Source organism: Indicator indicator, chromosome 6 (assembly GCF_027791375.1).
Source record: "Indicator indicator isolate 239-I01 chromosome 6, UM_Iind_1.1, whole genome shotgun sequence".
In the NCBI taxonomy this organism is placed as follows: Eukaryota; Metazoa; Chordata; class Aves; order Piciformes; family Indicatoridae; genus Indicator; species Indicator indicator.
The window spans coordinates 9,258,547-9,273,056 of record NC_072015.1 but is presented as its reverse complement, the minus strand read 5'-3'; the positions used below and the strand labels follow the sequence as shown (position 1 = coordinate 9,273,056).

The following is a 14,510-nucleotide window of genomic DNA, read 5'->3' as shown; positions in this document are numbered from 1 at the left end:
CTCCCCTCCGCCTTTTGCCGGTACCTACCTCAAAACCTCCCGAGGCTGCGGGGCTCCGCTCTTGAAGGAGGAAACTGGGTTTGCAAAGGCAAAAGGGAATTGCATTGTAACTGGGTGGCGGGGAGGGGGGGAATCTAGGGGGGTGCAGAGAGGAGGGGGAAAAAACTACATAAAAAAGAGCGAGCGAGCAGGGCTGACTCTGGCAGCGGGTCTCGCCGCGCAGGACCCGCACGCCCCAGCGGCCACGCGTGGGTGCAGAGCGCGGCGCGGCGCGCAGGGCCGGGCGGAAGATGCACACGACGCAGAAGGACACGACGTACACCAAGATCTTCGTCGGGGGCTTGCCCTACCACACCACCGACTCCAGCCTGCGCAAGTACTTCGAGGTCTTCGGGGACATCGAGGAGGCGGTGGTCATCACCGATCGGCAGACGGGCAAGTCCCGGGGATACGGCTTTGTAAGTGCCGGGGCGCGGCGGGGGGATGGGGATGTCCGGGACAGGTGGCCTGCGGCGTGGATAGTGCCGAGAAACTTATGCGGAGGTCACTGTGAGGAGCGAGGCAGCCCCGTGGGACAGGAGGTGGTGTCGGACACTTCGGCTTCTTGCTTTTCTCCCTTATAATTTTTTTTCCTCTCCGTTTGGAAAGAGGCGGGAGGGGTGGGGGATGATGACGGTGGGAGGTGGTGGAATTACTGAAAAAGGAGATCGAGGGCGAATTGCTGAATTTCTCGCCGCGCTGCCGGCGCGCCTGTTGCTCCCTGATACGGCCGCGCCGGGGGTTATCTGCCGGCGGTGGAGCTTGCCCCGTGCCCTCCGCCCTCCCCGCTCCCCGGCGCGGCCGCTCCGCTCGGCCCGGCGGGAGGTTGGGGGGTCGGAGCGGAGGCCTCTCACCACCCAGGCTGCACCGTCCGCCAGTGCTGCACGCGTGGTCAGCTTGGGTGGCTGCAGTGGGCGAGAGGCTTCTTCTTCCCCGCGGAAAGGGATCTAACACTCAGCATCGCCCGTTAAGGTCACCATGGCTGACAGAGCTGCTGCTGAAAGGGCTTGTAAGGACCCCAACCCCATCATCGATGGCAGGAAAGCCAACGTGAACCTGGCGTACTTGGGGGCCAAGCCACGGATAATGCAGCCAGGTGAGGAGTGGCCCTGTACGGCTTTTCTCTCTCTGTAAGCTGAACTTTCTGAAGAGAGTAAAACTTTGAAACAGGTAGTGCTGCCCTGCACTTCTCTTGAGTACGCTTACTGTTTGGATATGTTTTCGGTTTGGGTGCTAACTGCATCATGTAGTAACTTTTCTGGCTGTTTTGTACACGTGCCCTACTTAAAAGCCAAAAGGTACAGTATCCGTCGTTCCCCAGAAGACCTCCACAGCTCAGACGCTTCATTGGTTATTCCTGCTGCTGGGAATGTGGTGGCGCTGACCATTTACAGTATCATTGCAAGGAAAGATTGGCCTAGGAATGAATCTCTTCCAGTGTGTGCGGTCTCATTAATACAAACAGTATCTTAATGCAAACGCCTCGGACAGATGGGAGCTATTATGCAGACTTGAAACGGCTCTTCCTAAGACCACATCTGAACCCATCTGATGTCCTAGCCACTTTGCAAACTGCTTCTTGGCAGTAAGACAATAGGAGCACAGTGTGCATGCTTGTGCTCTAAAGGAGGCTGCTCTGAATTCCTTCTTGTTTAACCTGAGGAACACTTGTGCCAGTAATTGTGCCCACCGAGGAAAGAATGGATTTATGCTTGGGTGCTTGAAGAACAGAAGGGAAGTTAGGATTTTGCTTCCTAGCTGTCATTATGAGTAGAAATGGCTTGAATGACTGGAGAAAGTACATGGTTGCACTGATGAGTGGAACGTACCTTCCAATGAGCCCTTCAGAGACTAAAGTTAGGGACCAGAATGGAGCATGAAATAAAACATGAATGAAAACCTTGTATTTGTTGTTTGAAGAAAGTAATTCTTCTAAATATCTCTAGGGAAGCATGTGTTGTACTTTCTCTGTGCACATATATGTGTGTATTGAATATGGATTGATACATTTTGCTTTCTAGTTTTTGTTTCTACAGCCTGTCAGGTATCATCACTGGAGGCTGTTAGTGAGGGTTGTCACTCTGTGTGTGTGCCTGTGTGTATATAGCATAAATAAGCGGCCAAAAGAACACCCATACAGAGCATGCAATGTGTTTCTGTTGTTAGGTTTTGCCTTTGGTGTCCAGCAGCTTCATCCAGCTCTCATACAGAGGCCTTTTGGGTAAGTGTTCAGTGGGACCTCAAACAGGGGAGGAAAAACCTATATATGGTGTTGCTTTTTTGTTTTGGTGTTTTGTTTTTTTTTTTTTTTTTCAAAAAAGGAAAGAAAAATTATGATCTTTGAAGGCCTCTTGCGGTAGCAGCCTTATAAACCTTGCAGCAATGCTGAAGTCATCAGACTTGTAAATATCTACCTGTAAATGCGCTCACCTTGTCGGTCATGTTCTAAATGCCGCAGTTGAGTCAAGTTGTGTGGGACATGTTCTGGCCTCCTAAGCGGTCGAGTCCCGTATGACCCTGTAATAAAACCAGGAGGTATGAGTTGATGCAAAATTGCTGTGCCCCATTTCTCTTTTTTTTTTTTTCAGCTTGACTCAATGTTATTTATCTCTTTCTAATCTGACAGGGATCGTTTACAGTTAAGATAACTGATCAGAAGGATATGATGATAAGAGGTGGAATAGTTCTGTTTGGAATTAAACTCTGTAACCAGTAGACTCAAACACAAACAAGCTAAAATGGTGATTAACGATGCATGTATGTTTTTTTCATATAGTAAATAGACCTCCGTGTGCTTTTCTTTATTTATTGATTTATTACAGTAATGAAGTGGTGTTGATAGCTAAACTGTGTGCTTTTATTTAATTGAAAGAGCTGTAGTGAAAGTTGGTTTTGGGGGTTTTTTTTTGTTTGTTTGGTTTGTTTTTGGTTTTTTTTTTTTTTGGGGGGGGGTGTCTTTTTAATTGTGGTTTTGTTACTGAGGAGTGACTTTGCCATGGGGAGCAAAGGGACTTTTTTTTCCTTGCTTTCAAGCTGTAGCCTGTGACTTTTTTAACCATATTTTGTAGTGAGTGCTAAATTGTGTGACTTCTTGATTTTTAAGTGAATCAACGTATTGCTTGCATGTTCAGTTTTTTGAGGGGAGTGGGATTTGTTCTTGGGAGGGGTGTGGAGCTCCTTATTAACAATGTGCGTCCATTTGGGCTTTCTAATTTGAGATACTTTTTATTTCTTCAGCCTGTCATTAATACGTAGCACATCTTTCCCTTCCTTGAGGACACTGTTCTTAAGAGGATCTAACTCTTGCTTCTTCTAGGTGTATAATCAGGAGGTGAAGTCTGCTTAAACTTTCCATACAGTGTCACTTCACTAATGCACACTGACTGAGAAACTCATTGCAACATAATGCATTTTGCCAATTAAGTTGCATTTTGCTAATGAGTAAGTTAATAAGACAGGGAGAATGTGTCACAAAGGTATTTGGTTTATTTGGCTAGAATAGCTTCATAGTATTGTACCTATCTGTAAGAAGTAACAGCTTCTTGGTAGTTTGATTTACCAAAGTGGAAGGAAACAGTTCCTGCCCTCAAAACTGTAGGATAAAAGCTTTCCTAGAAACTTCATGTACTTTTAAAAGCAAATGCTGATTCTTCAGAGAGTTGTGGGGAGGTTGTGGAAAACTTTTTGTCCTTTTTTCTTCTTATGATTATCCTCTAGTGTATTTTGTTTGACTCCTTTGAAGTGTGAGGAGACGACAGTGTATATGCAGCAGTCAGTATAGGATGCCTGCACTAAGGTAGGCGGGAGGTGGAGCATGTTGTCTGCAGAGCTGTTAAAGCACTCGTTGCAAAGAGGAACCAGTGGACCACCACGGGATCAGCCATGGAGAGACTTAACTTGCTGAGCACCACAGAAAAGGAAAACCTGCAGCAATATGTTGCTAAAAGGGAGGGGTATTTCTTGCTTTCCTTACCCGGAGGCAACAACAGATGATGTAAATTGCGTTCAGGTCAGGGAAATCCTTGCAGCAGGCAGAATAAGGTTTTATTTCTAATGCAATGTACATAAATCCTAAGAAAAGAAATATCAGTCACAGGGTTAGTTATATATGAAATTGGTCATTTTTAATCCTTGGCTGTTGCCTTTCTTTTACTGTGTGACAACAAAGGAGATTACTAATCCTGCTTCCTCCCCAAAATTTCCAATGAGCTGTATCTTTTCTAAAGAACCTGGTTCATATTGAGAAGAACAGCATTTATTGGGATGAATGAATATCCTCACATCCTATATTGCTTGAGAGTAAGAAGAATTGTTTCAGTGCTTATTTGAATTTACTTTTACTGAAGAGTACACTCTCAGAGGATGTTACATGAATTGTGCTGACCTACATGGTCACCTTAAGGCCTCCTGGGCAGTAACACTTTCTAAAAGTGCATTTCTCTGACACGCTGTGTAAAATGGACCATGGTGGTGATTCACTGCAAACACTGCTGAATCATACACCAAGGCTCCAAGATGTGTTGTGTTTTTTCTTTTTTTTCCTACCAGAGTGCAAATTAGTGAGGTGCTGCCATGTTCGGATATGATCAGCAGTGTTTAGATATGGATCCCCACATATCAAACAAGAAACTGAAAATAATTGGATTACATTCCATTACTTTTACTGTGAAGATGCAGAAGGACCATATTCTGAGTTGAGTACAACATTGAGCTGATGTGGGGACTATTTTATAAGGGCAGGTAGCCCTAGGACAGGGAGGAAATGTTTTAAACTAGAGAAGGGTAGATTTAGATTGGACGTTTAGGAAGAAGTGATTTTTTATGAGGGTATGGAACACTGGAAGAGGTTGCCCAGGGTGGTGATGGAGGCCCTGTTCCCGGAGATGTTCAAGGTCAGGCTTGATGGGGCTTTAAGCAACCTGATCGATTTGGGGATGTCCCCTGCTTATGCAGGGGAGTTGGACTAGCTGACCTCTAGAGGTCCCTTCCAACTCCGTGCATTCTATGAGTCTATGATTATTGTGGTGGAGGAAGCCAGAAACTAGATCAGCTTCAATGCATGAAGCAAGTAAAATGCTGGGAATTCTTCTTTATTCAGTGCTACAGAGATCAATTCATCCTCCAAATAACATTCCTCCATGCTCTTTACATTTAGCATCCGACTGTTCGTGTGTTTCATAGAAAGCTGTTGGATCACAGGCCTGGTTATTTATACGTGCTTTCAGGATTGTTTATTAAAATATTATCTCTGAATTCAATAGGAATTTATGGAGGGGGAAGATGACTTTGCCTCCTAAGATAGCTTTTCTCATTTTGAGTATGCAAATTTTACTTTAATGCTGATGTGAAGATACAGGGTTATATAGAGGTACTGGTGTAGGATGTGACTTGTTCTGTTGGGAGAGATTTTTTCCCCTTTATTTTCTGTCTAAAGCTGGTACCCTGATCAAAATGAGAATATTCCCACTGCTTTTATTAAGACCAGAATTAAAATCAAAGGTCATTATCAGTTGCATCTAATGATCTTAAAGGTCTCTTCCAACCAAAACAATTCTATGGTTATCACATAGTTGATAATTCCCTGCTCAGTTTTACCTTCCCAGAGTGAAGCAATTCTGCCTTTCTTAGGAGAGAAGGGAAAGCCCTATGTTGAGTTTACGATCAAAAGACCTGTATAATAACTCCAGACTATGGATAATCTGGAGAGAGGGAATGAAGCTGGAAATTAACCTGCAGAATGCCACATGTCCTCTCAGTGGTGTCAGGCACAGGGAGCATATTAAGGGTCTTGTGTATCTTGATGTTTTCATAACCAATTTCTGCTATGAGGAAGGCTCTACATTGGTGAATACCTACTCTTTAATTGTGCTTACACAACGAGATGATGCTATGCAAAACCTTTTGTTCAAAGTTAAATACCTGCTTTCACAAGAATTGAATGTCAATGACATGCTACTGCTGCTGAATTTCTGCATGATGCAACTCTCTGCATTAGTCTAGAAAATCTTTCCTTTGAGACAATTAGCTTTCACTTTATTACTGCTTACAGGATTATTTTTGAGGTCTTAGTTAAACACAGATCTTCTTTTATAAGAGCAATTAAGGCCTTAAGGCACATGGCAGGAGTGTATTTCATTCAATTTTGAATGTCCCAAAGCTATAGTTGCTGAAGTTAAATGTTAAAGTGTGAAACAGTAAATACAGGTTCCAAAATAAAAACCACTGCCAGAAAGAAAGCTTAAGCATGTATAATTCTCACACTCTTACTCTCAAAAGTGAAGCAGTAGCTTTTGTTTAAAATTAAGGATACTAAGGATATCCAGCGTAACTAGGAATTGCTTTTTCAGCTTTTGACCCGGCAGAGCATTAAAAGCAGTTGGGTTCTGAATGGCTGAGATCTACATGTGCTGGCCTCAGCAGTAGGTAGAAATTTACTTTGGCCATATAAAGCCATTTTACTCGACTCAAAACAGTTGTAGCATGACAGATGATCAAAAATAGCCTTGCTGCAGCTTATGCCGTCAATCATCATGTGTGAAATGGTATGGTGGTGAGGAGCCTGCACAGGGTTTGTGTTTATTGTAGGGTAAGATGTGGCAAACAGATAATGTTTCATAACTTCACCACCTGTTAGTTTCTTGGCTTAAATAAAACAAGTCACAAGAGTTTAAATGGGAGCACATGTATCTTTCTGTCTCGTTTGAGGATATGGCAGTGTCCCCTAGTATCTTCAGAAAATCTTAGTAAAATCAATCCAAGTGAAGTGACATCAGTTCAGGTCAACACTAGTACCTAGACAACCTTGCTTACTGTATCTTCTGTTAGAATTAATTTTTTTCATAAATAGTGCATGTTAAAGATTTCTCTGATGTGATGTTAAACAGACAGGATGCTGAAGAGGCCCTCGGTGACTTCCAATTTGGATTTATACCTCTTTCCTTAGTACTTACAAAAGGTGGTGTTTATATTTACTAGGATGGTATTTGACTGGTGACCCACACAAACTGCTTGTTGATGCTCATCCATTTTGTGTGGAGAGCTCAGGTAATAATGTGTATTTAAATGCACAGAGCCAGCTTAAGTATGCTTCAAATGCACTTCTGGCTAATCACTTCATAAATTCGGTGAGTGTTAAAAACCCAACTGATGGTTTTGGTTTATGTTTTCTTTACCTTCCCAATCCTTACTTGTCATTTCCCCCCCCTCCTCCCTTCACACAGTAGGAAATCAATTTCATTGATATGTTGGGTTTTTGTGATTGTGGTGTTCACATCTTAAACACAGCAGCTGAACATTTTTCTCTGCTAATATTCCTGTTCAAGCAACTGAATTCTCTTTTTCTTACAAACTAGGCTGTCCTAAAGCCTGCCTGTCACTTACTTTAATCTGTTTTGCTGTGAATCTAGTTGACAGTGGCCTTTCTGATTGAAATGTTTCCTTATTGACCACTTAAGTCAATTTGGAAGTTATTTTAAAAATTAAACAAAACAACCCTTTCCATTAAATCCTGAATTCAGAGAAATGAGGACACTTTTTACTGCTGCAATTCATATTCTTGCTCACAGTATGCTAAAAGGTTGGTGCAGTCTTTAGAGCTATCTGGAAAAGTAAAGTTCAGTATGAAATAGTAAATCTGCAGAAGCAGTTTTTCATGGATTTATAACAATTCACTGACTGGAAAGGCATTGAATGTATGAAGGACTTCTCTGAGGAAATCCAGAGGCAAGACAGGGTTACGAATTTAAATGAAAATTATACTAAGTATATTATTTTTTAAAATCATATTATAAGATAAAATACAACTTTGATATGAACTTGTACATACACTTCTGTGCTAAGACAATGATATAATCAACTTGCAAAGCTGATGGGCTAAGTAAACAAGCCAAGGAAGCACATTTTGTGAATTGGAGACAATGGGAAAATGTGTGCACTGATCTGTTTAGAATGGTTATTTCTTAAGCTGTAAATTTGTTTTTTTTGCTTTTGTTAAGCACCAAATCTGTTTAGACTTAATCCTATCCCCACCTCCCAAAAACTCCATGCTGTATGTCTTGCATAGAAATAAACAAGCTGGCACAAAACAGGACATCAGTGGCCTGATAATCAAACAGGTTTGACCCTTGTGTCCTTACAAAGTTTTACAAAAGTGTGATGCACATGTACTTAGGAGTCACTGTTATGGATTTTAATAGCATCTATGTAGCTTCCCCTCAATGGCCTCTTGTGACAGAGTGAGCTGCACTATCGTTCGTTTGGAAAGTGTGATTCTTGCTGTGTTTACCACACTTGTGAACTTTATTTAAACTCCTTTGTCGCCTGTGTTGTTGGTTTTTTTTTCTTATTTTTAATAAGGGTGACTGAGGTTGCAGAGAAATTAATGTGTGCTGAGTCTGCATAGCAACTTGAGTAGGGTTGCCACAATACACTCTGCCCCCACTCCCTGAGAAGACTTTACATAAAGTCAAAGTTCAACTCTTTTGTTGTCTTACTGGCTATTATCAAGCTCCTTATAGTGATGCTGTCAAACTGTTAAGTTACTAATAATAGAAGTATTGCAGGAAATAATTTTACTAAGAGTTGAGTGGTTAAGTGAGAAGCAGGGTAATAAAAATACAGGTGATTTGAGAAATAAATACCACAATTTTCTAGATGGAATAATCAAGCTTACTCTTTCAGAGTTGTCTTAAAACGCACATCAGCAATCCTGGTCCTTCTAAAGATTTTAACAGTATTAAACCTTAAATGCTCCTATTTAACTCAGCTATAATGCTGTGCTTTGGAGCGATGCCTCTCTTCAGGCCAGTGAACTGATAATTGGTCCATTAAGTCTAGTTATTGTGGCAACCCTATGCACATAACAACAACTAAATTGAGTTTGTTTTAGTTCGGAGTCTGGATGTGACACTTTGGTGCTGACTTGCGTACTGACTCTAACTGCCTCTCCCATCTTTCAACAGGATACCTGCTCACTATGTCTATCCACAGGCTTTTGTGCAGCCGGGAGTGGTAATCCCCCACGTCCAGCCCGCGGCAGCCGCCGCTTCCACTACACCCTACATCGATTACACCGGAGCTGCCTACGCCCAGTACTCGGCTGCTGCTGCTGCTGCTGCCGCGGCAGCCTATGAGCAGTACCCATACGCAGCCTCGCCGGCCACTGCTGCCGGGTACGTGGCGGCGGGGGGCTATGGCTATGCGGTGCAGCAGCCCCTCACCGCAGCGGCGCCTGGGACGGCCGCTGCAGCCGCTGCTGCTTTTGGCCAGTACCAGCCCCAACAGCTGCAGACAGACCGTATGCAATAGCAGATGGACTCCTGAGGGAAGCTCGCTCTTTCTCTTCCTCTTTCAGCCTTCCAGTATAAGTAGTTAATCAGAGACAATTGATATTAACTGAGGAGCTTTAAGGAAAGCGAGGCTATGGCAAAACTAAGGATTTTTATTCCACAGTCTTCATACATATGCATCCAAATCATGTTGTTAGAGGGGAGGGGTAGTGCAGCATGTCTAGTTTCAAGTATCAAACCAGAAGAAAATGCGGGAGGAAAAAATACTGTACTGTCATGAAAGAGTGGCAGGAGTAGCAATGGGACTTCATATTTTCAAACAAACAAGAACCAAAAAAAAAGCAAAGATGTACTTTCTACAGTATCAGGGAAGCAAAAACTGCCTTTTACAACTAAGAAAAGGGTATTTGAAAAGTTTGAACCAGGGAAAAGAACTGAGTCAGCAATATGTAACCTTTATCCATTTTAAGAGGAAACAAGCTTAAAGCACTGATTGTTCTTTCTAGCTTTCAGAAGTTGTCTTCGTGAGATAGTACCTTCTCACTGTCTCACTAATGGGCATCGAACAACCCAAGGAAGATGGCCACCTAGTAAGATGGCGGACAGGCACCAAAGTTATTTTCTTCTCTGTCCTCTGGATGAGTGGAACTATGGAGCAAGTGATGTGGAAGTAAGGGGTGCAACAGCTGTAGAGACAATCAATAACACAGACAGTTCTGGACAGAATACATCACTCGTGCTCATGTGATGAGCTTGTCACATCCTAATCCCTCGCCCCATCCTGTTTCACTTTTGGGAAACTTTAACTGCTGGTGTCAGCTATTCTGATTCTAAAATAGGATCAGCCCTTTACTACAACAGCCTTCTCTTTCTATTTATTGCATCTATTCCTAACTTGTGAATAAAGGCAGGAACAAGCTTAATGAACTAAAACCTTTAAGAACTGTTTTAAGGGAATTTTCTTTTCCGAAACCATTTGTACAATTTTAATACCTATTTCAGGATGATATTTAAAATATTTATTAGCCAACATACAGTACACAAGGCGACTTTTGTTACCAAAACTGCAGTTCTTGAAGGGTTAATGGTATGTGATCTATACTGTGCCTTAATTGTTATGCTATTTAAAAAGAAATATTTATTTTGAAAGTTTTACTATGCTGCGCTCTAAAGAAAGCGACTTTAGATGTGACACTGTAAAATTATGTATTCATCTCATGGCATAAATTATTTAGTAGGCTTAGATGTAGCATATTAAATATTAACCTAATTAACTAAGGATGTTGACTTGGATTTATTTAAATTCAGTATGTGCACTGTATGAGGGTATTCTTAAATTAACACTTTTTAGGTTTTTACATAAAATATTGCTAGTTCATTCTGTTTCCTTCTCCTAGGTTTTCATATAGACCTCTCAAATATGTTAGTGCCGTTTTCTCACTCATTTGTATGTAGACTGACTATTTTTCCCTTTGCTAGGAAATGCTGCTTTACATTGTCCTGTGAAACTACAATACTTGCAATTTCTATTCTTGACTGAAATGGAATTTAATATTTTACACTGTATTGGATTTTTTTATACTTGAACAATTTCATACAAGGGAAGACAGGATAGCATTTTTATGGATTTTATCCACTATCACTGGATTTATTTTAACTATTCTGAATACTAGCCAGTGTTACAATGTAGACATGACTCTCCTGTGCATATTATTTATTCAGTATGTATACTGCTTTATGAAATTTCAGATCTCTTCATCTATTCACTCGTATTAAAACAATAAAAAAATGTTGTTGCATTCCGTCTAGTGCTGTTCTTGCTCAAATTGTCTTAGATCTTGTTTAGTTACAACCAGGAGGGCAACCTTCTATGGAATTTTCCTGGTCTGTGGGATGAATAGCAGCATATGCACTGACTTTAAATACATAGACTGATATGACCTGTATTACTTGGAGGAACCCCACAGAGAAGATGCATCCTGAGAGTTGTTATTCAGAGTGGAAGGGACTTTGGGAGGTCCCAGGTTGCTTACAGCTTTGTCAAGTCAGGTCTTAAAATCCTCCATGTGGAGACTGCACAAGCCCTCTGGGTAATCTATTCCACTACTTGATTGTCCCCATGGTGTCAATTTTTTTCCTTTCTATCTAGCCAGAAACTCCCCTGTTAGTTTATGCCCTTCGTCTCATTCTTTGGCAGAAAGCCCAGCCCTATCATCTTGGTTATCTCTTCCTAGGAACTGGAAAGCTGCTGTTCTCTTGTATAGGCTGAACAAACCCCAGTGCCTCAACCTCTCATGCTACAAACTTCAGCCATACTGTTGGCCTTTCAATGGAGTCATTCAAGTTTCATGTACTGGGAGACACAGGCCTGGACCCACTAGTCTAATGAGTCTAATAATTCCCTGGATCTGCCGTCTGTGCTTCTGTTGACTTTTGATGCACTTTCACTGCTGCCAGAGTTTACCCCTCACTCTTGTTCAGCCTGTCCCAAGCCTCCCATGTGCTTTTCAACAGAGCTTCTGCCAAGTCTGTTAGGTCCTGGGGTATGTAGAGAGTTAGTGTGACTGAGATGAAGGACTCTATAGTTGTCCCCAGTGAATTTCATGAGATTCCTGTTGGCTTAGTCCTACTCAAGTGTAAATCCCTCTGAATGGCAGACCTGATCTTGGGCGTATCAACTATACCCTCCATCCAGTGTCATCAGTCCACCGACCTGACAGTGCTCTAACCTGTCTCTTTCTCTAGGTCAGTGATAAAGATATAAGACAGGACAGAACCCCAAGGAACTTCACTGTAACCAGCATGGGCCATTTTGACCAATGATCCAGTCAACTTTTTGCTTAACTAGACTGGACCATGTGAAATTGGATACAAAGATTCTGTGGAAGACTACATGGAAAGCCTTGCTAAACTCAAAGTAGACAACATCTGCTTTCTTGTCATTGATAAATGAAGTCATCTCACCACAGGAGGCAATTAGGTTGGTCTGATATGATTTATCCTTGTAAATCCATGCTGGCAATTCCCAATCACCACCACTTCCTTCACATGTTCAGAAATTACTTCGAGATTGCTCACTCCATGATTGTTCTGTAGTTCCTGGATTGTCCTTTTAGCCCTTTTCAAACATAGGTGCATCCTCTGCCTTTCTGCACTCACAGAAGACCTTCTCAACCTCTGTGACCTTACTAGATGATAGGGAGAAGCCTCACAGTGATAATAGGCAGCTTTCTTGGTACCCTTTGGTGCAGTCCACCTGGTCCTATGGACTTAAATTGAGATTCCTCAAGAGGTCCCTGAATCAATCCCCTTCAATACCTGACAGCTTCGTTTGTCCTTGAATCCTAAAAACCTGAAGGCTAGGCGCCTTTTCATGTATAGTACTTGAACTGAGAAACACAGAACTTGCTGCTGGGATCCAGTTGTTGATGGATTTGTAATCTTTAGGAATACTCAACATTTCAGTATCAGTCTAAGCCACTAATGACCAAAAGCAGTCACTACCTGATGCCTGAAAGAAGCCTGTGTGAAACGTATGACAGTTTTTGACAGTTTTTTGGGGCATAGTGGGGCTGTTCATATAATCTTCATACTGAAATTCATTACTGCAACTGTCACACTTACAGAGACTTCAGCAGAAACCCAGGTTTGACTGCAGAATTTGAGCTATTCTATCCACAGAAGTAGATCTGTGACAGAGCATAGAAGTGAAATTGAAGTACAGAAAATACTTTTCCTGGTCTTCAAGTCCAGAAGTGGTAGACTTGGTAACACCCTGGTGCTGTTGTGTTCTCTTCTCAAGGAGTGCTTTTAACCTGGCTGCTAAGCATTGCAAAACTGCCTTTTTCAACCTGACCTTAACATCTGTGTCCTTGCAGACACAATTTAGCGTTCTTTTTGCTAAGAAGCCTGTAAAAAAACCATCAGGGAAGTGAGGAAGAAACACTTAATAAATTCCACTTTCTACTCTATTCTTCCTGTACTTCTACTCCTACAAGACAGTTTCCAGCAGGAATTACACCCAAAAGTCACTCTGAGTGGAAGGCAGGGGATAGTGCTGGCTCAGGAGACTGCACGGCATGGTAACATATTTGATACAAGAAGAAGAAAACATCTTTGCCCTACTTATGTACACCCCCGAAAATGTCCTCGGGCCTTTCCCTGACTCCATCTGCAGGTGACAGACACGCCAGGGTGAGTCATAAAGGGGGAATGCTTGCCACCTTGGAGGGAGACTGTGTTGCAGTAAGTGACAACAGGAACAGAATAGAAGTTTATGGTTTGGTTTATAAAGGTCAGTTGCATGCTGGCTCTCTAACTTGACGGATTAAATAACCTCTGTAAAAATATAGATGTGCAGGTTCCACTAGCAAACCTAGCTTTTGGCATACGACATGAAAAGTAACTTGGCTTTGGCTAAATGAGTAGCTGAACAAACCTTTGTACATGAAAGACACCTCAGTAACACCTCACATACTCAAAATGCCAATAGTTCATATTACCAGAACCACAATATAATACCTGAGAAATAGCAGCACTTCATTGTGAAATACATGAATACTCAGCAAAATTGTTAGCACTTTGAGAAATGGCATGTATGTGAGCAGTAAGAAATTGCAGACAATACAATTTCCAGATGTTTTTTCCAAAAACTTCCAAAGAGATTTTACACTGAAAAGTGGCCAGTGCTGAGTTCCTTCCAGAGGAAGAGGAGAAGGGAAAAGTTGAAATAGTAACTACTGCTAAGGAATGAGTAGATTGAAAAAGGTTAATACCCTGAGAGGTTATATTGGTTCACAGATTCATAGAATACCAGGTTGGAAGGGACCTCAAGGATCATCTAGTCCAATCGTTCAGGGTAAGAGTACAGTCTAGAGTACAGTACAAGAGATGGCCCAGCACCCTGTCTAGCTGGACCTTGAAACTGTTTAATGTAGGGGAATCTGATGACCTGGCTGCTGGAACAGTTTGTTTTCCTAATACTTGTATTTTGCTATTAACTAGTGAACATAACTTGGCATTACTAGAGTTCATTGTATCTAATTTTAACCGGATTTTTCAAATGCATGAATGGTCTGTATTAGGATTAAAATAATGCTGCAACCATTCAAAGAACCTGTTAGCCTCGTTCATCAGATGTAGAGCCATTCCAAATTGATCCATCCCCTATTATGCTGAAAAAAT

The 14,510-nt window shown here is 41.9% G+C and overlaps 1 protein-coding gene across 1 annotated transcript; it reads left to right on the top strand.

Moving 5' to 3' along the window:
- Positions 1-290: 290 nt before the first annotated feature.
- Positions 291-11,106, top strand: RBM24 (RNA binding motif protein 24). The gene is made up of 4 exons (XM_054381542.1): positions 291-458; positions 1,012-1,135; positions 2,206-2,260; positions 9,000-11,106. Exons 1-4 carry the CDS (start codon positions 291-293, stop codon positions 9,343-9,345), a joined length of 693 nt encoding a protein of 230 aa, XP_054237517.1. The 3' UTR covers positions 9,346-11,106.
- The last annotated feature ends 3,404 nt before the right edge of the window (positions 11,107-14,510 follow it).